We start from the raw sequence: 870 nt of genomic DNA, 5'->3' as shown, positions 1-870 counted from the left end.
CCCCTCCCCCGCCCCGCCCCGCCCCGCTTGCGCTGGTGCTGGTGCTGACTTCCTGTGATTTTTCCTCGGCACTTGGCCTCCTCATGCGTCTGTCCCCTTGCCCCACTCCGGGGCCGCCAGCTGATTGAGTCTACCGAGTTCCAGGCTCGTGTTCAGGAGCAAGACTTCAAGTCTCTGTGCGTGATATGATCTATGAATTGCCTTTCGACCACGCCCCCCTGCACCCACTCACCCTCCTCCCCTCTCCCTCTCTCCCCGCCACAGCCAACTCTCACTTGAGAGTGAGCGTGCTCTGCGCATGTCCCTCGACCAGCAGCTCGAGCATCTGAAGAAGGAGTTCGCCGGCTTCCAGCAGGAGGCCACCTCCAAGGAGACGCGCCTGGCCACCGAGCTTGCGCACGCCAGTGCGGCCGTCGAGTCCCTCAGCGCCCAGGTTGCCTCGCTGCAGGGGGAGCTGGCCACCAGCCAGGAGACCATCACCCGCCTGCAGGCGGATGTCCACTTCGAGCGGACCACCGCTGAGGCCGCCGCCCGGGATAGCTCTCTGGCCCTGAGCCAGGCGGAGCATGACAACCGCCAAGTTCGCCAGCAGGAGTCCACCCAGACGACAGAGCTGGCTGAGGTCCGGCGGAAGCTGGCCGCCACCGAGGCCGAGCTGGCTGCGTCCCGGGCCGAGGCCACCGCCTCTCGCGCTGTGGCTGATCGCCTGGAGGCCGCCGCCCAGCAGGAGCTCCTCATCCGCCGCCGGCTGGAGGAGGACAGCGCGAACGCGGCCAACGAGGCTGCCAAGGCCCAGGCCCATCTGCGTGACTTCGTCGATCACACCGCCCTCACACTGCAGCGTACGTGCCCTTTCCCGCGGGGGGGGGG

The 870-nt window shown here is 67.8% G+C and overlaps 1 protein-coding gene across 1 annotated transcript in view; it reads left to right on the top strand.

The window, feature by feature from the left end:
* H696_04544 (hypothetical protein) overlaps positions 1–870 on the top strand; it is a 4,096-nt gene that overhangs the window by 2,318 nt on the left and 908 nt on the right. Inside the window, exons 6-7 of the mRNA XM_009498425.1 lie at positions 121–176; positions 265–842. Coding sequence (XP_009496700.1) covers positions 121–176; positions 265–842 — 634 coding nt within the window. The remainder of the gene's footprint in view (positions 1–120; positions 177–264; positions 843–870) is intronic.

Source organism: Fonticula alba (genome assembly GCF_000388065.1).
Source record: "Fonticula alba strain ATCC 38817 unplaced genomic scaffold supercont2.7, whole genome shotgun sequence".
Classification (NCBI taxonomy): domain Eukaryota; order Rotosphaerida; family Fonticulaceae; genus Fonticula; species Fonticula alba.
The sequence above is the reverse complement of the archived record's forward strand: the minus strand, read 5'-3'. Positions and strand labels throughout refer to the sequence as shown.